At 47.4% G+C, this 23,709-nt stretch overlaps 1 protein-coding gene across 4 annotated transcripts; it reads right to left on the reverse strand.

The window, feature by feature from the left end:
* Positions 1–4,424: 4,424 nt before the first annotated feature.
* On the reverse strand, positions 4,425–15,290 carry GFI1 (growth factor independent 1 transcriptional repressor). 4 transcript variants are annotated; one of them, XM_024743598.1, is made up of 7 exons: positions 15,173–15,290; positions 12,566–12,763; positions 12,064–12,246; positions 9,956–10,437; positions 9,697–9,834; positions 8,480–8,645; positions 4,425–5,813 (listed from the first exon to the last, which is right to left on the reverse strand). In XM_024743598.1, the coding sequence occupies exons 2-7, from the start codon at positions 12,678–12,680 to the stop codon at positions 5,635–5,637; spliced, it is 1,263 nt and encodes a 420-aa protein (XP_024599366.1). In that variant the 5' UTR covers positions 12,681–12,763; positions 15,173–15,290; the 3' UTR covers positions 4,425–5,634. The 4 variants fall into 4 exon arrangements, with proteins under 4 accessions (XP_024599366.1, XP_024599369.1, XP_024599367.1 ...); XM_024743601.1 differs by lacking the exon at positions 15,173–15,290 and adding an exon at positions 14,930–14,977; XM_024743599.1 differs by lacking the exon at positions 15,173–15,290 and adding an exon at positions 13,584–13,649.
* Between the last annotated feature and the right edge of the window lie 8,419 nt (positions 15,291–23,709).

Here is a 23,709-nt window from a genome sequence, read left to right on the forward strand (position 1 = left end):
GAGGGAAAAGGATGTAATTTGCTATAAATAATGTTGGAGTAATTGGTTATCCATGTAGGAAAAAAGTGTTTAATTAGATCCTATTTCATATCATACACATATAAGTGGATTAAAAAGCTAATGTTGGGCTTCCCACCACAAACAGTAACCCCCACTCACCGCAACCAGAGAAAATCCTGTACAGAGCAAGGGAGACACAATGCAGCCAAAATTAAAATAAATAAAATAAAATAAATAAATTAAAAAAAAAAAAAAAGCGGGGGCAGCAGTTAAGAATCCGCCTGCCAATGCAGGGGACACGGCTTCGAGCCCTGGTCCAGGAAGATCCCACATGTCGCGGAGCAACTAAGCCCATGTACCACAACTACTGAGCCTGCACTCTACAGCCCGCGAGCCACAACTGCTGAAGCCCACACGCCTAGAGCCCGTGCTCCGCAACAAGAGAAGCCACCGCACTGAGAAGCCTGCGCACTCAAAGAAGAGTAGCCCCCGCTCGCGGCAACTAGCGAAAGCCCGCGCGCAGCAACAAAGACCCAACTCAGCCAATTAAAAAAAAAAAAAAACCTAATGTTATAAGTAAGCATTTTAATGCTTTTAGAAGAAAGTATAGGGGATAAGCTTATGATCACCAATTAGGGAAGGGTTTCTTAATTCAGACATAAAAAGCATAAACCATTAGGCAAAAAGACAAATATATTTTAATACATTAACACAAAAACAAAAACAAACAAATCCTCTTCAACCAAAATGAAAAGGCAAGCTACAGACTGGGAGATGTGTGCAACATATTTAACTAACAAAACAGTGAGTAGTGAGAACACAGAAAAATTCATTGATAAAAAGCAAGCAACCCAATAGAAAAATTCATTGATAAAAAGCAAGAAACCTGATCAAAAAAATGGGCAAAGTACATGAATAGGCATGTCACAGAAAAGGAAACCTGTCAGGCCAATAAACTTATGAAAAGATTCTCAACCTCACTAGGAATCAGGAAATGCAAATTACATTAACATTTTACATCCACCTGATTGGCAAACATTTTTAAAGTCTGACAATACCAAGTGTTGGTAAGATGTGGAGCAACAGGAATTCTCTCATACTATTGATGGGAATGTAAACTGGTACAACTTTGGAGAGCAATTTGGTAATATCCAGCATTCCCATTCCCAAGAACATACCCTGAAGAATCTCTTTCACAAAGAGATATGTAAAAGGTTGCTTGCATCAGAATTGTTTGTGACAACAAAAACTGGAAATATCCAAAACTCTCCCAACAGGAGAATACATAATTAGTCACCAAGTATTCATACAATGAATTCTATATGCAGCAGTTAAAATAACTGAACAAAAGTGCATGTACCAACGTGGATAAATCTCAAAAAACAAAGTATTGAGGGAAAAAAAGCAAGGTGCAGAAGGATATATACACTATGACACCAGTTATATTAAGTTAAAATATGCTAAACAGTATTACATGTTGTTTATGAGAATATGTATAAGTAAAGGTATAAAAATATTCACGGTGATGATAGTGTGCCAGTTTTGGTATAGTGGATGCCTCTGATGAGACAGGAAAGGGCTAAACATATTCCAGAAGTTAGTCAACCATGTCTGTAATATTTCATTTTAAAAATAAAGTCTGAAGTAAATATGGCAGAACAATGGGTAAACTGACGTTTATTGTATTAGTCTTTTTAATTTCCCATAGGCTTGATATGTTTCAGTTAAAAAGTGAATAACTTTAAAACAAAACTTCAGAATAGACTTCATCTTAATGGATGATAAAATCCCTAATAACTACTAAGATTTCAATAAAATTTAACCATAAAATGGTCAAAATTCTCATTGTGAAACATAAATATTTCCATTTTAAGCAAACATGTGTCCACACTATCAATCAATAAATAAGAGCTATCTAGACATAAATTGATAGCAGGGTAAAAAATACATAAACATACACACACGTGGGTAGACTGGAAATGAGCACTAAAAAGTTAACATAAGCTTGGAAGCTAGAAGGGTTTGGGATGAAATTCCTTTTTAAAAAAATTAATTGACTCAATGAATGAAATGTTGAATAAACGTTAAGGAACAAGTGTATTATGTACTTCCTGAAAAGTTGTTACTTTAGAAATCATATAGCAGCAAAGATTTAAATAGTGCTCTAGAAATGTACAGTAAAAAGTAGTCAAGTCCTTTTCGGCCTTCCTCTCAATTCATTTCTTTCTGTTAAATGATCAGGTTAAACAAGCAGGCACACAACAAAATGACACAGGTCAAATCACTATCGACACTTCAATAGAAAAAAAAAATCACTATCGACACCAAATTTTCAAGGGCAGTGGCACTCAAGAACTCACCCAGTGATACTTTGCTATGCCTTTAATTAAGGCGGGGCTTTTAAAGCTCAATTGTTCCATTCGTGTCTCAAATCAATCAGATGAATTTCACCTTTTACGTGGCCTGAATCCTGATAGCTCGGCACACTTGATAGGTAATTTAATCATCTGTGGTGTAGATGAACGCAAACTCAAATTAGCTACTGAAAGAGTTGGTCTTCTCTGAGATAGCTGTGCTTTTCCACTTTTATGCAAGAGCTGAGCTTCACCAACTGGCTAGCTGGAGGTGTTATTAAAAATTTAGTGAAAGAAACAAAGGTGTGCTCTGGTGTCTCTTGTTACCCTTTCTACTGTTACTCCAGTGGACAAAAGGCATAGGGCCTGCCTCATGAATAATGTGACATGGAATATTCACATGTATTTTTAATGGAGTCAAGTAATAACATTAAGAGAGATATTTGCAATCTTCAAATTTCACACGGTAGCAGGCGCAGTAATTTGTTTTGATTCTGAACTGAGGATATCAGGATATTTTTTTTTCCAAAAAAAGCACACTATTAACATCAAAATTAAAATTCCACATTTATAGCATAAATAGGAATTATGAAAATGGACCAAAGTTCTAAAAGTCACAAGGGTAGAGCAGGACAGGGCAGCCAGCTAGATTTCAATCAGTTCTACTTACCCCCCAATGTAACTTCTTTACTTTTCAAACCAAGTTGGAAATAATCAACCAATGTGCACAGTGAATCCTGTGAGAAGGTCGTTTTGTGATCTTTATTCACTGGGAACTTTGTTTCCCAGGACACTAGAAAGAGCTTCCTGGATGCTGCAACTGTTCACCCAACAGTTCTGGAAAATTATCTTAAACTGCCTTATAGAGTGAACAAATTTCAATTTTGAATGAGAGTAAACTGACATGTAAAGACATGGTGTTGAAAACCAAGTGAGGATAGCCAAACACCGAGATTTGGAGAGACCGGAGAAAAGCATGCTCAAAGCCAGGGAGAGTCCTATGTGTTCTATTTGCTTCCTTGGCCCTCAAGCAATTTCTCTTCCCTCTGTGCTGGAGAGAGCAGAGCCAGCCAGGATGAAGCAGGAGTTTATTTTCTCTGCTTATTCACTTACCACCTCAGCAAATATTTATTGATCTCCTACTGTGTGCCAGGCATTGTTCTGGGAGCTGAAGATTCAGCAGTGACCAAATATATAAAGCTCCACAGGACACTGTGTTCACTGCTGTATCCCTAGCACCTAGAACAGTGCCAGGCACAGACTCGGCACTCAATCAATATGGGTGAAATTGATTTGAACAGAAATGGACAAGCTGCTGATGGTCACCATGGGCTGTGCAATACCTTGGCTGGGTATTAGAAAGAGTACAGGTAGTTGGGATTTATGCCAGGACCTTATTCTGGTTTCATTCATTTAAAGGACTGATTTATTCCCAAAGGTGGGATAGAGCCAGAAATAACCGAGATGCCAATTTTACTGCCCCTCATCAGTCTTCAGATTTATAACTTGCCTTAGGTGAGGCAGCTAATCAGTCTCAGATATTTTCTTTCCCCTCTGTCTCCAGAGAATCAAAGTAGTCAGGTTTGGATTGTGATGATAGAACCATATCTTCATTTTATGGTAAAGGAAACCAGTATCGGGAAGGTCAAAGGATTTGCCCAAGTCACATGGTATGTTGGTGACAGAGTCGTGACTAAGACTCAGTCTCTAGACCTAAGGCTCGTAACGCCTTTATTCATCTGGGAGCCTTCTGGCCTGTTTAAAAACAAAAACAAAAAACCTGAACCTCTCAGAATAAAAAGCCCATATACATGTAGGACGTCAGAGACTCGGCAAGGTAGGAACTTACTTTTGTATCCCTAGTTTTTCTGCTAAGAAAGAAGGCGCTCAGGCACAGAAGAAAAGAAAAAAGCTCATGAAAACCAGAGCAATTGGATTTTACTCTCTTCTGGATGTTGGCTTGTCTGCTTTACTTTTATACTCTGCTCCAGTTTCCTTCAGTGCCAACTGCCCCTAGAGACCAAAACAAAGTTCTTTCCCAAATTCCCTGCCTAAATGAAAAGCAATATGTAAGAGTCTTAATACTTTATTAACTTAAAACACCACTCTAATAAATATGTATTAACAAACATAATGCACTCCAGAAGATCTAAAAACATTTACAAACTTCATCATAGTAAAAACACCACTTTTTTTTTCCTCTGTGGTACGCATGGAGGGTTCAAAGAGTTGAAGACAGAGCCTTCACGTGCCTGCTAGCTTAGACATCTTAAAAATATCAGCTTAACAATAAAAAAACTGAATATACACAAAAATCTTTGAAGTATCTGTTCAGCTATTTTTCATTTACGTTTGATAAAATCCAAACAGTCAGAAGAGAAGTTTCAAGATTCTGTTTTACCTTCTCAGAATTCCTTTGTGTGGGGAGGGAGAATAGACCCAGCTACTTGGAGTTGCGGGGCAGAGGCAGACAGAGACTTTACTCCCTGGCTCCCCAGTACCTAGCATAGGGCCTGAAACCATGGTAACTGGTGGTCAATAGACATTTGCTGAATGAATGGATGACAATCTTGTCCAAAGGCATTGCTCTGTGCTTCCACCTCTTCTGAAGAAGCCTTCACAGGCCTCCTGGAGGGAGGACATCTAATCTCTTCTCACCAAGCCGACTTTTCTTCTGCTCCTTCTTGGGGCAGGAGCCACAGTGTATCTTGTAATTTCAAAAGTATGAAATTCCTTTCCCAAATCAGTTTCTGAACCAGTCTCCAAGTGGAAGAAACGATTCCTCCAACCTTTATAGGCAGCACCCAACAAAAAAGGGGTCAAAAAACTCCTCAGAAGGAAAACAATAAAATAACACTCATTCTTCATTCCAGATAAAAACATTGATATGTTTACCTTGTAAATGATGATTCCTCCTATTCCACACAAGTATCTGGGGTAGGTCAAGAGGAGGAGGGAAGAAACCTGAAGGACCTTCCTATCTGTGGAACAGGGCTGGGAATAGGAAGGACTGTGAGGCCCGGTATTTTATCTGATTGCCTCTCCACTCGGAGTCTTCAGATGTAGAGGAGCCTATTGGGTGAGTCCCATACCCAGGCAGTCATTTGGTTCCCACTCCAGGCTGAAATTTCAAAAGGTAACTTATCCCCTCCGGCGGCTCCAGGGAGAAAAGGGAAGGGGGATCACCCTGGTGGGATCTGCGGAAGTGGCTGGCGGCAAGTGGGAAGGCTGCCCTCCGTAGTGTTGCCTGCGTAACTGCGCCTGCAGCCAGCCAAGGCGCTCACTTGAGCCCATGCTGCGTCTCCCGGTGCCGCCTGAGGTCCACCTTCCTCTGGAAGCCCTTTCCACACAGGTCGCAGCCGAAGGGCTTGAAGCCTGTGTGCTTGCGGCTGTGGGTGATGAGGTTGGAGCTCTGGCTGAATGCCTTGCCACACACCTGGCACTTGTGGGGCTTCTCACCTACAGAGATGGAAGGGGGAGGGGAGGAAGCATGAGTCTATGACAGAGCTAGAGGGGACTCACTGTGACCCGCAAGCTCTTGGCAGCTTGGAGGGTGCCGTGTGTGGCAGTGCAAGTCCCAGGAAGCCAGGGGTGCACCAGGTGAAAGGGAGACTCTCCGGGTGGGGGTTCCCAGCCAGAGGCCCCAAACCGTTTCCTGCTAAACGGAAACAACAAAGGCCACGTGCCCTCCCCAGACACACAGCTGAATCCGCCCTGGGAGGACTCCCTTGGCTTTAGAAGTAGAGAGCTCCCACAGCAGATGTTCAGCGCAAGGGGCCGGGGTGCTGTCTTTCAAACCACGTGACTCTGCTCTAATTGAGAGGAAGTTTTCAAATCTGAGTTTCCAAGTGGGTGTTGGTTTGTATGGACCAGTGAGCCTGTCTTCTTTCTTGCTCTTGGAGGACAACAGGATGTATTTGAAAGCATGGGCATTTCTAGAAGTCTTATTTTTAAAAAAATCCACATCTGAGTCACAAAGTATTTCTTAAGGCAGCTGATCCTTTTCTATCTTGATTTTACTCTCTTTTTTACGAGGTTAATCACAGGATTCTTTATATACCAGCAACTCTTCACCATAGATTAATAAATAGCAGACAGGCTTCCCTGGTGGCGCAGTGGTTAAGAATCCACCTGCCAATGCAGGGGACACGGGTTCAAGTCCTGGTCCGGGAAGATCCCACATGCCGCGGAGCAACTAAGCCCGTGCGCCACAACTACTGAGCCTGCGCTCCAGAGCCCGCGAGCCACAACGCCTGAAGCCCGGGTGCCTAGAGCCCGTGCTCCGCAACAAGAGAAGCCACCGCAATGAGAAGCCCACACACCGCTACAAAGAGCAGCCTCCGCTCGCTGCAACTAGAGAAAGCCCATCCACAGCAACGAAGACCCAACGCAGCCAAAAATAAATAAATAAAATAAAGTACCTTTAAATAAGTAACAGAAAAGGGTTTGTTTTCCCCCCAATTCATATGCTGTTTAACATTTGGGAAAGTAGCATGATTTTCCAAATAGCCTCAGCATGGCATTATAGTCAGGGTTTGGCCTTGGAAAAAATGCAAAATAGATTAAGTCTGTTTTTGAGGAACCCTCTGTTCCTCTTGCTGTACCCCTTTCTATCTTTGTGCTTCAGGTTTCCTTGATAAGGAACCAATCATCAAAACTTATCCTATCCCTTAGGGTCAAATAAATCTGAGAAACGAATTCTAGCTATAATGTAAATGTTTGATAAGGGCTTAATGTTTCATTCAGTCAAGATCCTAGTTGCATTTTGGTGAGCGTCTTGAATACCTTTACTCAAAAGGAGCGAGTTGCATGGAAATTTCAGGCAAGAGAGCATGATTAAAGTAGGATATTTTTCTAGGTTTTCTGATGGGGGCATCTACACTGCCCAAGCATATTTGTAAACATCAACGGTGATTGTTTGGAACACAGTGCAATTTGTTTTAAGTCAGTATTCATCTTCTAAAATAAAATAAAATTCTGGATCTTGTGTAAATGTCTTGTTGACTATTAAAGAGAGTGCTCCTGGCATTAAACCTGCCACATACACACAATCAAAATATTAGAGAAAGAGTTCAGGATTGGAAGCCAGAGCATTCCACAGCCCTATGATTTACTCTCAGTCTGACCTTTGGTAAATCATTCCATCTCTCTGAGTTTCAGGATGGTAAGAGCAGCTCCTTCTACTATATGGGACAGCAGTAAGAATCAAATGAAGAGATAGATTTGAAAGCACTTTGTACATTATAAAGCATCATAATGGGTAAAGGCTTATCATTGTTATGACAAACTGGCTGATATTTTGAAAAGGGCAATAAGTGAATAGAAGCTTTCTGTATCCACCAATCCCCTTGGTTTTGAAAATAGAATATAATAAACACTGGTCAACAGGATAGACATTTGAGAGCAGACAGACCTGAATTCAAGTCCTGGCTTTGCCACTTGCTAGCAATATGACCCTGGGTGGGTGCCTCACTTTCCTCATCTCTAAAATGGGGATAAGGAGTAGTCTCTACCTCCCTGAGTTGTTGTGAGCATAAAATGAGATAATGCATTTTAAAAGCGCTTAGCAGAAAAAGCCTAGTAATAGTTACCATTTTTTCCCTTGCTCTGTCAGAATAAGCTGTCAGACTCCTAAAAATGTAGCCAAGAGGTCACACATAAGACCCTCCCCCAAAAGGCTGGGTGGTAGCCCTAGAGAAAGTCTCAATCTCTAGGTAAACATTTAGAGCAACACTCTGAGAGGACCCTGGAGCTTCATATTTCACCTAGAGCAGGCAGCAGTTGGAGCGGCTGCTAAACTAGAGGAAAATATTCTTTGCAAGGATAGAAAACTTGCAGCTGACCTGCTGAGTGGTTCTTCAGATATAACCCCCAATCAAAGCCTCTCTGGGGAGAACCACATATGTAAATGAACCTAAGAGAATCTGTGCCTCTTGTTTTGTTTTTTTTTAACACACATGCAGTGATTAACTCCATCTGGAAGGCCCTTTCCACCACTCATTCTGGGGCAAGAAGATCACAAAGAAGGTGAATTATGTTGGCCTCAGGGAGAAAAACAATGACCTCCAGCCCCCCTTTCCACCCCTCAACAGGTGTTTCCCACAAGCCAAGGGCCTTCAGCTCACCAGTGTGGATGAAGGTGTGTTTCTTCATGTCTGATTTCTGGTGGAACCTCTTGCCACAGTACTGACAGGGGTAGGGCCGGGTGTCTGAGTGGATGAGCAGGTGTGTGGACAGTGTAGATGACCTCTTGAAGCTCTTGCCACAGATCTTACAGTCAAAGCTCCGTTCCTGCAGAGAGAAAGAGGTGATTACTATTGCAATGGTCTAGGCTGCCATTCTCCTCACCACCAACCTGACACTAAAATCCCCAAAGCTAGGGCTCTCCCTTCCTTCAGACTCCCCTTCCCCATAGCCTGCCCCATTATCCTCTCTCCTCCCATTTATTTCCAACCTCCACCCTTCCCACCCATATCTTCTACCCCTTTAACACTTTTTCAACCCAAACACTTTTCAGCCACAAACTTCCACACCCCTTGGCCAAAACGTATCCCCACCCTGCTTTTTTGACACCAATTTACAAACACTTCTCCACCCTCCTCAACAGAAGGCTTAGACCTCAGTCACTTGAGAGGCTCCTCCCCCCTCCCCCCAGCCAGTGTGGATGTTGAAGGAGACGGGAGAATACTCTTTTTAGTAAATAGGTCTCTGTAAGTAAGCATTCTTCTGTCATAGTTACTTGTGAACTTATTTGCTTATCTACGTAGCCTCTATCTCTCAGCTAAACTGTAATCTCTGTGAGGGTATCCTGTCAGGGACCCGGTGTGTTACTGGATTCTCATGTACCTAGCACCTGGAAGTTGAGCAACAAATATTTATAAGTGAATAACTGAAAGAACAGAGGGACAAATACTGGATGCTCTAAATGAGCTGAGATTCCTCTTCTTCAGTCAGGAGGGGTCAATGCAGATTAAGTGACGGCCATTTGGTGAAAAGAAAGAGGCCAAGAAACAGCGCTAATAAATCTGACATATCCGCTGCAAGAGTGCATACAAGCCCTTCTCAAACCCAAAGTAATGATGGGGATCACATTCTGGAGTCTCACAATGATGTGATACCAAGCTCCAGGGCTGCCTCGAGCCCTGAGCCGGCAACCACGCACCTTTCCCTGCACGCCTACGTCTGAGCAAGGGGACGTGGCAGAGGAGACTGGGGGCAGTCGGGGCAAGTCCAAGGAGAAAGGTGCCAGGCGGAGAGCGGTCGGTGCTGCACAAAGAAGCAGAAGATGCCGGAACGCGAAAACCTGAGCAGGGCGGCGCGCGGCCGTGCGTCCCGCGCTTACCTGCGAGTGCACGGCTTTGTGCTGCTCCAGGCTCACCGCGTGCCCGAAGGTCTTGCCGCATATCTCGCACGCAAAGGGTCTCGTGCCGCTGTGGGACCTGCGCACGTGCACCTCGAGCCCGTGCGGTGTGGAGAACACCTGAGGCGGGTGGGGCCGGGGAGAGGGCCGCTGAGAGGGGCCGAGGGGCGCGGACGCTGGCTGGGCGCGGGCCGGGGGCGGGGGCGCGGGACCGCTAAAGCCAGGCGCGAGGGAGCCTCACCTTGCTGCACTTGATGCACTTGTAGGCGCCGCCGCCCATTAGCAGGCGGGTGCACAGCAGCTCCGACTCCACCTTGACGCCGGTACCCTTGTCGCCGTGCAGCCCGTGGCCGCTCTCCGGGTACAGTCCGCCGGTCGCCGGCCTCTCGTACAGTCCTGCCGCCGCGGGCCCAAAGTCGCGGTAGAGCCCCAGGCCCGCGCCGCCGGCAGCTCCGCCTCCTGCGCTGCCTCCCCCGGGTGCCCCGGCCCCCGCGCCGCCAGCAGCCCGGTCCCGGCCGTACAGCGCCGCGGGGTGGCCTGGCTCCGGGGCGCGCTCGCAGAAGAGGCCCAGGCCGGCGCCGCGCTCCAGGGCCGCGCACGGCCTGTAGCTCTGCACCAGGTGCCGCAGGTCGGAACCCGCCAGACCGCTCCACGAGTACGGCTTGAAGGGCAGGGGGAAGGGCTGAACTTCGTCCAGCGAGGGGCACACCGACTTCTCTGAGGCTGTGGAGGAACAAGAGGGCGTTCGGTTAGGTCAGGCCTGAGACCCGGCGGTGTCGGCCAGTCGGTGTGTCTGCGAAGTGCCAGGCACCCAGCCCTTGTGCAGCACTCGGTGCGCCAGGCCTCTCGCTGCGTGCCAGGGAAGCCCCCAGGTTCAAACGCCGGCCGGGTCCCTGGGGCCTCGAGGACACTGGAGGCGACAAGGCAGCACACAGAAACTTTTCTGGCTGGACCAACACATCTGGCGGCCCCATAGAGAAAGACGCGCCACGCTTCAAAAATGCTCCGAGCAGAGCGGAGCTGCGCGGGAGGAGAAAGCGGCGGCCGTTCCGGCCCTGGACGGAGCCTGTGGGCAGAGGGCCTAGCTCCGGCGCTCTCCCGGCCCCTACGTGTTCCTACTCCGTCCTTTCTCTTTCCCGGAGTCGGGAAGGAGGGAGGCAGTGTGGACCAATAAAATGCGGCCCGGCCTATCCGAGACATATCTGTCTGGGAAAAAACAAAAATCAAAAACCGGGAAGGCGTTAACATTTCTCAAAGTTATTAAATACCCAATGCAGGGCCAGTGGGAAGGGGGCTCGGGCTTGCTAAATACTCACTATTCTCAGTCCTGTCATAATTTGACAGAGGGAAAAAAAAATTCCCACGAATTTCTTAGAGGAATGATTTACAATGTAAGGTTTAGTCACCACCTGCCAGACAAACAGCTTTCCGAATTCGCGGCCTTCTGCACCCCGACCCATGCGAATTTTGCTAAAACCAAATACCAATATATACTTTTCCCTAAATGCATACGGATTTACAGATCTGTTCACACACACCGCAGACTCCAATCCAGGCTAGCCGCTTCAATGAGAAGCTGCATTTCGAGTTTCCGTCGGAGATTCCGGCGGTGCCCAGTCCTTGCGCGGCGGTGTCCTGCACAGCCAAGAAGGACCCTCGGGTCGCCGGCTCCCAGACGCACTCTCTTTAGCCAAGTCGACGCACTGAGTTTGGGACGGGGTTGGGGGTATCTTTTAAAACTAGTAAGTTAAATCTGGAAATAACCGGCCCTTGGCAGAATCCCGCTGTTCTGCTCTCTCCATTCCCCACCGCCGGAACCCGAGACTCGCTCCCACCCAACGTGTAGTCGGTTTGCGCGAAGCTCGATTGCTGGCTGGAAATGAAACCAACGGGCTGGTCCCCAAAGCCGGGCCAACCTGGTAGAACGAAAAATGAAATAGGCCCCCAATCCGAGCCTGCGAAGACCTAGCGGGTGGCCGAGATTTTCGTCCCGGACCGGTCCCTCCCGCTTGGCGCCCAGCTCTGCCAGGCCCAACGCCGCGGCAGCGAGCTTAAGTTTTAAAGGCAACGACACTTTTCTCTCAGACTGCCCAGGTCTCCGTTTGAGACTCGGGGGTCTGGATTCTGGGATCCCAGCACTGCCTGGGATCCAAGCAGCCGACCCCGCGAGCAGGCTGTCCCTGTCCCAGAAAAGCCGATGCCTCCCCGCGGGGCCCAAGAACAAGCTCCCTCCTCTCGGAAAGACTCTCCGCCATCCACTTGGCATTTCTGTGCCCAAAGCCGCTCCGGTTCATTCCTCACCGCTGGGTCTCTGCCGCCCGGGCCCCAGAGCTCCCAACGGGTCCCTACCTGGAGACACAGAAGGCGACGGAGGCCTCCAGAAGTCCTCAAACTCCGAGCTCCGATCGCAGACGCTGCCTTCACAGCTGCCGGGGGACGTGGAGGCTCTGTCGGGGGCTTCGGTCAGCTGAGACTCGGGGGACAAACGGCCCCGGGGCTCCGCCTTCGCCCCGCCTGTGCTCGAGGTGCTGTCTGCGGAGAGGAGGCAGGATAGGGGCTCAGGTTGGGTCTGGATGGGCCCGATGGCTCTGAAGCGGTGCCCCCCAGACCGTGGCACCTGGGCTCCCTCAGCTCTCCCCAGACCCGGCCGGAACCCTCCCGGATCCAAGGGCGGGAGCAGAGAGGCCTTGGCACCTAGGCGACAAGCCCGGAAGGAACCTGAAAGGTAGGTAACAAAAAAGGCAGCAAAGGGGCTTCGGGACCGCCCTTCCCGGTTTCTGGGGGATGGTGTGGCGGACACAGAGTCTATGGCCCCGGGAGCGGCCCCGCCCGGCCCGCGCACGCCCCGCACCTGCTCCGCCTGGCGCCAGTACATTCTCCAGGCGGAGGGAATAGTCGGGTCCCGGGGAGCGCGGCTGGTGGTAACTGTGAGCCTTTTTGCTCTTAACCAGGAACGAACGAGGCATGGTGGTCGGGCGCGCTCCCCACTCTGCTCCAAGGGTCCCTGGAGCCTCCGTCAGCCCACCGTAAGCCCCAGACAGGCGGAGACCTGCGATAGGAGAACAGGGTGGAAACGCGGGTCAGCACGCTCCGAGACCCGGGACTGGGCAGCGGAGTAGACAGAGTTCGGGCCAGGGAGGAGGGAGGAAGGCCCGCGGGAGGAGGGGCTTGGCCCCGCTGCGCCGCGCTCACCAGGTGGCACTCGGACAGGTGGCGCAAGCCAGCCGCCGCCGCTCAGCGGTAAAACCCGTCCCCGGGCTCAGACTCAGGCCTCTTCCTTCTGCCCTGCCCACGCCCCTCGGCCCCTCCCCTTCCCTAGCAAAACTCGTTTTGGTAATCAAACTCTCCGAGATTCCAAGTCCCCAACGGGCCAGTTACCCCAACTCGACCACACACTGCCTGTCTGGATCCGCTCTTGGGCTGGGGAGCAAGGCGTAGACGCGCGGACCAATTTAGGGCGGGGGAGAGCGGAATGTGTCGAAGGTCGCGGACCGGGTTGAGGCAAAGAACCAAGCCCTCCAAGAGCCGGCTACAGACTGTAGTGAAAGGGGGCCAAGGGAGAGATGCCTCCGGCTGATTGAGGGGCAGGATCGGGGGAACTGCATCAGAAGGACTGGGGGAAGCAAAGGCCGGAGAAAGAAAGCAGGAAGGTAGGGAAGCAGGTGGCAGAGGACCAATCAAGGCCCCGGGAAGAACTCGCTTCCCGGTGATCTTGATCGCCCCTCACTTGTACTCCACGCGGGGAATAAATTGGCCCGGAGACGCGGGTGCGGAGGGAACAGGCAGGGGTCGGCGCAAAACACACCAGACCATGGAGACCTAACCTCGGAAACAAAGTCCCGGGAAAAAGCACTTTCCGTTCTGCTCACCAAAAGCCTTGCCCTGGGGAAGTCGAGCCGGGTTCGCGCGCTACGGCTGTGAAACGCGCGGTGTGCTGGAGTCCGCCGAGAACCAACCGTTTAGAAGACGCGGGAGAGCGCAAGCTGCTCTGGCAGCAGCTAGAGAGTCGGGATCGGGGCGCGGGTCTGGGAGGGAGCTAGCTGCCCGCTACGCCGCTCTCATTAACCCCCCAATCAGTTCACCTAATCCCGGGGTCGAAACCTGAGCCCGGAGGGGAGGCGGGGCAGCGCCTACGGCCTTTCCTGGGGCTCGCTCCGGGGGCGGGACCTGGCGGGCTAGAAGGTTTGGGGAAAACGAATCTGCCTTTCTGTCAGGGTGAAGGCGATGGGGGACGGGTTCAAGTGCGAGCTGCAGGCTCTTCGTGCACCGCAGCTCTCGGTTGTCTTGGTTATTTCAGAAACAAGGGCCCTGGGGATCCCGGGTCCGGGAAGGACCCCTCATCTTTGGGCTTCGCGCGACTTATTCTGCCAGACTAGGTACCGTGCGGCTCCCAGAGCAAGATGCAGGACAGAGTCTAAGTCTGCCGGTTGGCACTCCGGAATCAACACGAGTTCTCTCTCCACGTCCCACTGTGTCCCCTTCCCCGGAGGAGGAATGGACAGGCTTGAGAGAAAAGACAGCTGGGACATATAGCTGAGTCTCAAGTGACGTTTCCCGTGTCCTAAACGCCAGAAGGCCCCTAGGATTGAGGGTGTTGCCCGCCCGTACCCGGGCCGGCCCCTAAGGGTCGGGGCTTCAGGAGGCCTCGAGGTGCTCGGCTGCCGTAGGGCGAAGCACTGCCGATTCAGTTTTCCCTGCGCCCCGGCGTGAGCTGCTCCGTCGGCTGTATACTTAAGACACCACAAATCCAAAACCAATTTCTTAAACAACCATGAAAACTCGGAGGAAAAGGAAAATGGGGCGAAAATGTCCCGAGGGCCCTGCTGCGGTTTGGGTCTGCGTTGGCGCGGAGCGGGACAGGGGCGGGAATGCAGGGGGTGGTGGTGAGCTGTCCCCGCCACCGCTGAGTCTGGACTGTCTGGCACGGAAGCGACCTCCCGACTCAGTCCACAGCCCTGCGCCTCCTTTTCATCCTGGCTGGCTCTGTCCGTTCCTGGGAGGGTGGAATGGGTAGAGGGGTGGTAGGACCAAGGGCTGATCGCGTGGGAAGGCGACCTCTCGCAGCAGCTGGCGCCCGGGGGCGGGGCGGCCTCCTCGGCGCACGCGGGCCAGCCGGGCCTCTCTTCACGGTCAGGGCCTGGGAAGGCGGGAGCTGGAGGCGCAGAGCGGGCAGCCTCCTGAGCCTAAATGCCGCCGCCTCCCCACCAGATGTTACCTTCCCGGTGGATCCCGCTCCTCTGCAGAACCACCAAACCGCCTGGCGTGCGCCCCCTGAGCCAGATCCCCAGCCCCTCCGTGCGGGTCGCGCGGGGACCGAGAGGATAGAGCTCTTTTGGTTCCCGAACTGCGGCCGGCAGCGGGTGGGAACCGGCAGCGCCCTCTGGTCGCCCCCGCAGTGCCGGTGTCCCGCCAGTTCCTGCGTCCGCCCCTGCTAGGGAGGGAGGCGCAGCGGACCTACCTGCGGGGTCAGGGCGCGGGTATCGCGCTCCGAGAGTTTTCAAACTGAGTTGCTTTCGGGAGAGACCGCGCTGTCTCGCTGTCTCTCTCTCTCTCTCTCCTTTTTTAATCTTCCGAGCTCAGCCCCCAAAACCACAAGCTTCACTTCCTGAGCGTTAAAGAGTAGCTCGCTTAGCCCTGTCAGACCTGCCCCCCAAGCCCCAGTCGGGCGGCGGGCGCGCTCCCCCTTTGCGCAAGGGTATAGGAGGCGGACGGGGGCCTGGCCTTTCTAGCCGCCCTCCCCTGCGGCCCTCCCCGTTTTTTCTCTGCGGGACGGCGGGAGATGGAGAGACCCGGAGGGCCCAAACACCCAGGCACTAGAAATGACTCGAAAGAAAATGAACTATTCTTGGCTCCTGGGAGACTTCCGCAGCGAGAAGAAGTCACAGATTCAGGACACAGATTGACTGGAGCGCAGGGGGTGGGAGCGCCCAGCTCCGAGGAAGCCTCCCCGCCCATCTGGTCCGGGACACCCCCCACAACCCCGCTGCCTGCTTGGGCTGCGCCGCCCCCGGGTCGGCGCCGTGAATCACCCGCCAGCGGTGCCGCCGGCCTGGAGCCCGGCGAGTGGTCGCGGCGTCCGCAGAGCGAAACCTGCCCCGCGGCCCCGAAATAGCTTGTTGTGGAAACACTTCGGGATAAATACGCCCAACAAGGCTGAAAATACCTTGACACCCAATCCCAGAGGTTTGCTCATTTCCCTTCGGATTTAGGTAATGGTTAAATTTGGAAGAGGTGGGCGAGCGCCGAGCCCCCGGCCGAGAGGGCGCAGGCGGCGCGTCCCGCGGGCGCCCGACTGGGCTGGCGGGCGCGCCCTCCCCACGTAGCGCTCACCCGCGCTGGGCCGGGTCCGCTCGGCCGGCGGCTAATTTCCGGTGGTCGGAGCTGCGAAATTAAAGGCCGCGCGGAAGGGAGCGCGCGGGGGCAGCGACGGCGGCTGCTCTGCTGACCCCGCCCTGCCGGGGCAAACCAGGGAGAGCCGTACCCCAGGCGCGGGCTCCGCCACCGCCTGAGGTCAACCCAGGCACCTAGTCGGGACGCGAGCGGTAAAGCTCCATAAAAGCACTACCCTGTTGATTATTAAAAAGTCATTCTTCGCTGGGATTGTGTGTTCCACGAGGGTAGGGGTGGATCTACAGCCTTGTGTCCTGGTGGGCTCGTAGCAAATGTCTGTGGACTGAGTAAATGAATGAATGGCACTAATTCACTAATTAATTGTAGTAGAATAGGAAAAATTAAAACCTCACCCATAAATAAACAAATGCAGCGACCTCCAACGCTGGACTGTATGTCATGATCCATAGAATGTGGCCTGTGGTGTGTACTTAAAGCCTAAACCCTTTCCTTAAGGGGGATGGATATCGTTATAATTACCTTACTTTCCTAAATGAATTGAGTTAGATTTTGATCACTACTTCCTGAACAATAAATTTCCAGTGTCAGATACCGGGAGAAGGGAGTGGTGTTCCTCAGTTCTTGCAAAATAACTTGCTATTTTTTAGATTAATCCAAAGTTGTCATGCAAAATAAGTCCTTAGAGAATGCTTTTTAAAAATGATTTTTAATTTGCATTGTAAATCTAAAGGTTTGTGGAAAATATTTGACTACTATTGCCGTGCTTCAAGCATGCTTTAATAATTTAGACGTTTTATACAGCAATGACTGCACACCTACTATGTGCCAGGTGCGGGACCATACACGCATCTTAATTGTGTGACTGTCCTCCTTACACCACTGTTCATTTGCTTAACATACTCTTTACAAATAAATGCAGAGGTAAGCAGTCTTAATCAGAAGGACTACAAATATTGAATTAGCCGAGGGAAATTAAGGTCATTTTGTTAAAGTTTTTATTTGTGTGCTTTGTTCTGGCCTAAGGTACAAAAATCTTAAAGCAGTAGAAAATACATCTTTCTTTTTTCCTTCTATCTTATGCAACAGCAAAAAAAAAAAAGACCAAAATTTTTTTCATGATAAATGGGACCATAGAAAATTTATTATCAGCCAAGTTCTAGAGAAATGGCTGAACCATTTCCTTTGCACATTAGCAAGTTCAAAGTCAAAATTTCTTGTGCTGTGATTAGTTAGTAGTTTAGTGTCGCTGTTTGAAGTCTCAGAAAACATGGGGAGACTTTGAAGGGGACAAATAATCACCTTAGAATAAATCCCGTTCATTCAGAGTAAATCTAGTCATCTTGGGTTTTGTTTTTGTTTTATTGTTTTTTTGCCCTTCACAGCCTCTGAGTTTGCAAAATAAAACTGGGGACTGGGACAGGGACACCCAGAAAGGAGCAGGTGGGAGGGGAATGGCACCGAATTCCCCTTTACATACTTTATGTTATGAGCCATGTGGATGTATTACTAATTCAAATAAATAAATACACATTAAAAATATTCAGCCATTGAGATCAGGTTATCTGTCAGGTGCATAGTGTTGGAAAGTGATTCTCACGCTTAGGGGGGACAGAGGAGAAAGGTAAGAAGAGGGGCACCCAGAAAGGTTAAGAAATTTACCAAGGGGCAGCACAGAGCCAGGACTGGAAGTGATGATAGAATGAACCTGACTTCCCACTACTCCAGACTCCCTCTCATTTACCACTAAAAAGAGAGTGAGGAGAGTAAGCCCCCCACCGAAAAGTACACTTTTTTAAATCTAGGAAGAATCCCTCCCCCCAAATATTCCTTTGGAGCTGGATATAATGATAAGCAGAATGTAGGCTTGGGGCATAATTATCTATAAATACTGGTTTTCACAAAAGAGGATGTTAAATTTACTAATTTTGTCAGTAATTTACTAATTATTATTAAATAACAATAATAATGTATCTACAGATGCCAAATAACAAATGACCTTCTTCATATGGCAAACATTTCCAAGCTCTGGCCAGTGGCTCATTTATTTCAAGCAGCATCTCATAGATCAGAATTTCCTTACAACAAAAGATTTGAGACATTTTTAAAAAGAAAATTGTTAACAGGATATTACCAGTCTCTTGTTTTTTTCACAAAGCTTTACAGTTACCATCTCTGTTCTATTTGTGGGAGGCATAGGAAAAATGGGTGATCCTGAGGAGGGGTGATGCCTCCATTTCCAGCATACATTTCTGTGATGTTTGCATCATTTGATCCTCACAGCAATGCTATCAGGAGGGGAGAGAGTCTACGCTTTTTGTCGATGGTCATTTGTGGTATCTATCTCTGTTCTGCCAGTTACTAGCCCTGTGACCTTGAACAAATTGGCTCAACTCTCGCAGCCTCAGTTTCTCATCTATAAAGTCAGAGTACCTACCAATCTTGCAAGACCATGGAGCAGTCCTTTGATTTCCACTCTTCACAGGATCCTCTGGGCACCAAGAATGGAAGAATGCTCCCAGTGAAGGTGTCCTAGGTTTAACCTCCTTGTCCCATGTCTTGATTCAATTTGTTCAACTTTGCATAAGTAAACTTTGTGACAGCAATTTGCAGGGACTTGGATTTTTTTTTTTAAATCAAAGGTCAGGGAAAAAAATGAATCAAGGATCTATTTTCATTTCTAGATATTCTATGGAATTATTTGGGGGAAGTTAAATGAATAACTAACTTGTTTCAGACCTTAGTTTACCCATCTTTAAAACAAGAAATGCCTCCCGTGTATCAAATGCCATGAGCTATTGGCTGAGGAGTAGCTGTGGGAGAGATACTGAGAGTAAAATCAATGTTTAATACACACAGTAGAAAGAAAAAAAAAAAATCACAGAATGGGACTAGGCATGAGGCGCCTCTGTAAACCAGACAAGAAATTTTGTCTATCAGAAGGTGGTGCTTTATTTTTTAAATATATTTTTTCATTATAAATTATATTAGATACAGTTTGATAAAGAAAGAAAAGAAGAAACCCAAGACAACATTCTAATATTTTTGCTCTGCTTCTTTAAAAAAAAAAAGTAATTGTAATCATATCACAGATACAAGTGTGTATTCTGTTTTTTCCACTGGATAATATTTCTTTTTTCTATTCTCTTTATTTTTTCAGATTTTCTTTAATTGAACAAAAAACTATTTTATAGTAAAAATTATTTAAATAAAAATTGTAACAATCATGTTCCTTGCTTTTATATTGTCTTTTATCATTCTCAATTGCTATAAAAAGAATTCTATCAAGTAGGTTACTATAATTTACTTAATCATGCCTGTCTTAGTATTTAGCTTGTTTTCATTTTTTACTATTTTAAGTAATGCAGTGATAAGTTTTCTGGCTATAGCTTTGCCCACATTTTAAATTGTTTCTTTAGGATATCTTTCTAAGTGTGGAATTTCTGGATCCAACAATGAATATTTTTTATGGCTCTTGATACATGCCAGAAAAAGTGTTTTGGATAGCATGTTTGTGTAATGCACAGGCCAAAAAAATTCATATCACTTAGCAAACAGTTAAAAGATTTAAAAAAATCAACTATGGAAAAGTTAGACCTTGATAAAAGACCAGACATAGAACTGTTTTTTATTTTATGCACAAGAAGTATTTGTGAGACAGTGTCCACACCCTGTCATATTGCTATGGTTTTGTTCTCTTGCTATTAAAAAACTATTTAATTTTTGTCTTTGGATTAGCTGTTTTGGTGGGTGAAGTTAGACAGAAATAAGAGATATATATTTTTCTAAATTATATGAATTCAAGGAATATAAATGCAGAGTGATAATTCCGTGATGCCTTAATTGAAATGTTTGAAATGTTAGGTAATATATTTGTCTCCCTTCCACTCTTATAAGTAGCAAGCTATCAAAATAAAATTCAAATGACACTATAAGTCAGAATAAAATTTGATGGTATCATCATTTATGGAAAGTGGGTAATGCTTTTTTGCCAACATATGCAAAAATTGGGAAATGGGGGGGCTTCCCTGGTGGCGCAGTGGTTGAGAGTCCGCCTGCCGATGCAGGGGACACGGGTTCGTGCCCCGGTCCGGGAAGATCCCACATGCCGCGGAGCGGCTGGGCCCGTGAGCCATGGCTGCTGAGCCTGAGCATCCGGAGCCTGTGCTCCACAACGGGAGAGGCCACAACAGTGAGAGGCCCGAAATGGGGTAAAGGAGAAGCTTGGAGATAAAAAAATTAGTTTAAGACTTATGCCATGAGTAAGACCCAATTTTGTATTAATATTCAGAACCTTTTCAAACATGAAGAGAAACACTATTTTCCTTTAATAAACATTTTGGAACCGATATATTTAAATCTTGTCACATTATAAAACATGTTCTATTAGTATAAAAATCTAAATTAAACATTTACATAAAGGATTTCAAACATCTGAAGAGGGAGGGGCTGTCAGCTTTGGTGTTCAAAGTTCAAATAAGAAAATTGTTAACCTCACCACATATATATTTTTACATTGTTCCTAAGAACAGATTGACTGAATAAAGTGTCATCTTATGTGTGGGCTGCATGAAATGACTCTTCATAGAAACACACCCAGTGTGAACTTTCATGGAAAAAAAAAGTAGATTTTAGTTGGTGAATGGAAAATGTAACGAGAGAGAAAATGTAAAATTATTTTTCTTGTTTTTTTTCATCATTTCCTCCAAGATGTTTGGTGATCCTTTTACCCTATGTTTACCCCAGATGAGACACTTCACTTTCAAAAAGTAAAGCCTATATATTGTAACTTTAAAAAATTACTTATAAAGCATAGCTCTGCTACAGGGAATGTCTGACCCCATACCTGGAAGCAAGGAGGGAGTTGAGGCTCCTGGAAAACCCAGGCAGGCTGCGAGGCTCAGATCAGGCCTCATGGATATCCCCAGACTCTCCCTGAGAGACAACTCCCTGGGAGAAGGACAGCAGGACCGGTGGTTGGCAGATGCAACCCGCTGGGTGTTCCAACTCTGCCGCTTACTGGCCTCGTGGAGGAGAGGGAAAGACTGGGACTTCTCAGAGGCAGACATTAGAGTCATTTCTATTTCTGCATAAGGACACCAGTGGTTTAAGAAGCCCAGGTTCTGATAACTAGCAGCTTTTTAAAACCCATCCAAATCTGTTGAGTCCCAATCTTGTCTCTTTCCACCAAACCATACTAATAGTTCCACATCCAGCACAGGGAGCAAAAGCCTTGAGCCAAAAGCCAAGTGCCTGCCTGTTAGAGCCTTGGGGAGTGATAAGGATGGGGGAGATCAAGCCGATAACTAAGTTTGATTGGTAGAGGAGAGGGAACACATTTCCCCATCTCCTGCTGCGAGCTTGTAACCCAGCCCACCTCTGCCTTGCCCTCGGGCATGCTGCTCATCACAAGCCCAGAAACAGCATTAAATGAGTGAGTTGCTGAAAGTAGAATAGCTGTGTGACAGAACACTTGTAAAGTTGATAAAAGAAAATATTAAAACACACTTCCATACCCCACTACCTTAGCTAGTAATATTTTGGAGTGTTTTTTTCTCAATCTTAAAAAAAAAAAAACTCTAGGTGTATATTTTCCATGCTATGATCATGTTGTCTAATTGTCCATGTAAGTGATGTGTTGTGATTTTATTTATTAACATTTTTCTGGACAATTGGATTGTTTCTTTTTCCCTACTATGAATGATGCTATGATTTTTTTTTAAGTGCATTTGGGTTTTTGTGTATATATAATTCTTTCTTTACTATTGATTGCCAGAAACGGAATTACTGCATCAAAGAATAAGGACCTTTTAAAGTTTATGAACACATATTGACAAATTATTTTCCCAAATGAGTATAATTACACCTCTGCCAAGAAAAATTATAAAGACCATAGTAACCAAGGAACAGAAGAATGTAGTCATTAAAGGCATGGACTCTGAGCCAGATTTCTACAATCGAGAAATTCTGGCTCTGTCCTTTATTAGCCTTAGACAAGTTCCTCAACCTCTCAGTCCCTCAATTTCTTTACCTGTGAACATACTTATAATAATAGCACCTACCTCATAGTTTGTTGCACTGCACAGATTTAATGAGATAATAGATGTGAAGCATCGAGTAGGCATTTATGAAGTGTTAGTTACTGTCACTATATATCAAGCACTATCGAGGCCCTTTCATACATTTTCTTTAACCATCCCGATAAACATGCTGTGGAAATAGACTTGAAGAGGTTTGCCTTTCCTAGATGACATGGCCAGAGAAGGACAGGGCCGAGATTCAAACCCAGGCCAGCCTGGCTGCAGACCCTGTAGGTGGACTCTTGGAGGTAGGGCCCACAGTGTGGGAGCGGTAGCTTGCATACCCTGGACAATGACCAGGAATTGCCAGGAACCGTTTTACTACAGATTTCTGACATCCCCAATCAGTCCGACCACCTGAGAGATTCAGGCTCTCAGACCTCATCTCCCACAGGAGGCCTTGGGTTCTGGGCTTTCCAAGATTACTTTCAACTCTCATGGTCTGTGTCTCCATCAAATTGAGTAGTTCATCAAGGCTGGGGCTGGTAGAGAGTGGCAAAGGATCATTGCCTCTTCCTAAAATACTCTTCTTATTAATAAACAAATACTTATTTTGTGTTCCCCTTTCTAAAATATTTTTTAACTCTTCCTATTGTCAGGTAAGGGCCAATTCAGTGGTAGGGGTCATGAGGTTTCATCTGAGCTTTAATTAAAACGCACCCACCACACACATCCCCCCTGCACATGACCCCCGATCCAGACATATCTGATGAAAGAATGAACAGGGCTTCTGTGTGAATCAGGGATTTGCTTGAGCACTGCATGGCTTCTTTGTTCACTAGTAGAAGAATGTCCTGGTGGCAACAAGGAAACACAAGGGACAGCACCAGAATGAACTCTGACTCAGGATGGTAACCTGGGTGACCAGTGTGGCAGCTGAGTTTAAAAGCAGTCCCTGGGGCCTGAAGGATGGAAAGTCACGTGCTGGCACAGTTGTTCCACAGGAGGATGGGGTCTGTGGATTCAACAGTATGATTCAGTTTAATTCAACAAATATTTAGTGAATACTGGTTGAATGTCATGTACCGCAGAGATGGATATGGGGGCCTCTGTTCTCCTTTACCCACCAAGAAGTGACTATAGCAGGGAAGGTAAATAAAAGAGAAAATTAATGAATGAAGAATATTTCCCTCCTACCCCAGGCCTCTGAGATGGCCATTTGGCCTGGCATACAGGGACTTTTTCCTTTTTTCTTTTTTGGCTGCACTGCACAGCTTGTGGGATCTTAGTTCCCTGACCAGGGATCGAACCTGGGTTCATGGCAGTGAAAGCCTGAGTCTTAACCACTGGACCTCCAGGGAATTCCCCAGGGACTTTTCTTTTGACCAGTGTGATAGTTAATTTCTCGTGTCACTTTGACAAAGGGATACCCAGATAGCTGGTAAAACGGTATTTCTGGATGTATCTGTGAGGGTGTTTCCCAAAGAGATTAACATTGCATCAGTAGATAAAGTAAAGAAGATCACACTTAACAAAGTGGGCTGGCATCATCCAGTGTATTGAAGGCCCTAAAAGAACAAAAAGGTGGAGAGGAAGGGTGAATTCTCCAACCCCCCCCCCCCCCCCC

The sequence above is a fragment of the Neophocaena asiaeorientalis genome, unplaced genomic scaffold (genome assembly GCF_003031525.2).
Source record: "Neophocaena asiaeorientalis asiaeorientalis breed wild unplaced genomic scaffold, Neophocaena_asiaeorientalis_V1.1 scaffold317, whole genome shotgun sequence".
Classification (NCBI taxonomy): Eukaryota; Metazoa; Chordata; class Mammalia; order Artiodactyla; family Phocoenidae; genus Neophocaena; species Neophocaena asiaeorientalis.